General features: G+C 28.6%; 1 protein-coding gene across 1 annotated transcript in view; it reads left to right on the forward strand.

Moving 5' to 3' along the window:
• Positions 1-690, forward strand: part of LOC108578153 (structural maintenance of chromosomes protein 1A-like) — a 7,315-nt gene that overhangs the window by 4,903 nt on the left and 1,722 nt on the right. Inside the window, 3 exon segments of the mRNA XM_017941429.1 lie at positions 152-249; positions 351-658; positions 660-690. The exon segment at positions 660-690 is cut by the window's right edge and continues 248 nt beyond it. Coding sequence (XP_017796918.1) covers positions 152-249; positions 351-658; positions 660-690 — 437 coding nt within the window.

A 690-nucleotide genomic window follows, 5' to 3' on the forward strand; every position in this document is an offset into this window, starting at 1 on the left:
GTGTAATAATAATAATACTAATTTATTAATTTTTGTATATTTAAAATTTTTACATTTTATATTTTAGAAAAAACAATGAAAATGTTTCAGGCTTCAATGTTAGCTAACATATTTTGAATAAAAGAATTAATTATTACAATGACATTTTCAGATCGCAACAAGAAAGAGCTAAAAAAAGAATGGAATTTGAAAATCAATGTAATCGCATTTATAATCAATTAGATTTTGAAAAACAACGTGATACGGAAAGTAAGTAAAAGTTATGTTTATATATTTTCGAGAAATTTAGTAGTTATTTTATTAAAATGATATTTAAATAAAACCAATTAATGAGTTCCTATTAAATGTAGGTAACGTTCTACGATGGGAACGTGCCGTGCAAGATGCAGAAGATAAACTGGAATCTGCGCGACAGACTGAATCTAATCAAAAAGCAGAAATAGATCATGATGAAACCCAAATGGAACAACTGAAATCGGCACGAAACGCAAAAAAGATGGAAGTTGACCAAAAAGAAGATGAAATAGGTAAAGCCAGGCGTGAGGTTGGAGCAATAGCAAAAGATATACAAGCTGCTCAAAAACAGTTGAATGGTATTGAAAACAAAATTGAACAAAAGAAAGCTGAACGTCATGCTATTCTAATGCAATGTAAGGTACGTTGCAAAATGACTTAAGATTTATATATTTT

Source organism: Habropoda laboriosa, unplaced genomic scaffold (assembly GCF_001263275.1).
Source record: "Habropoda laboriosa isolate 0110345459 unplaced genomic scaffold, ASM126327v1 scaffold1329, whole genome shotgun sequence".
NCBI classification, from domain to species: domain Eukaryota; kingdom Metazoa; phylum Arthropoda; class Insecta; order Hymenoptera; family Apidae; genus Habropoda; species Habropoda laboriosa.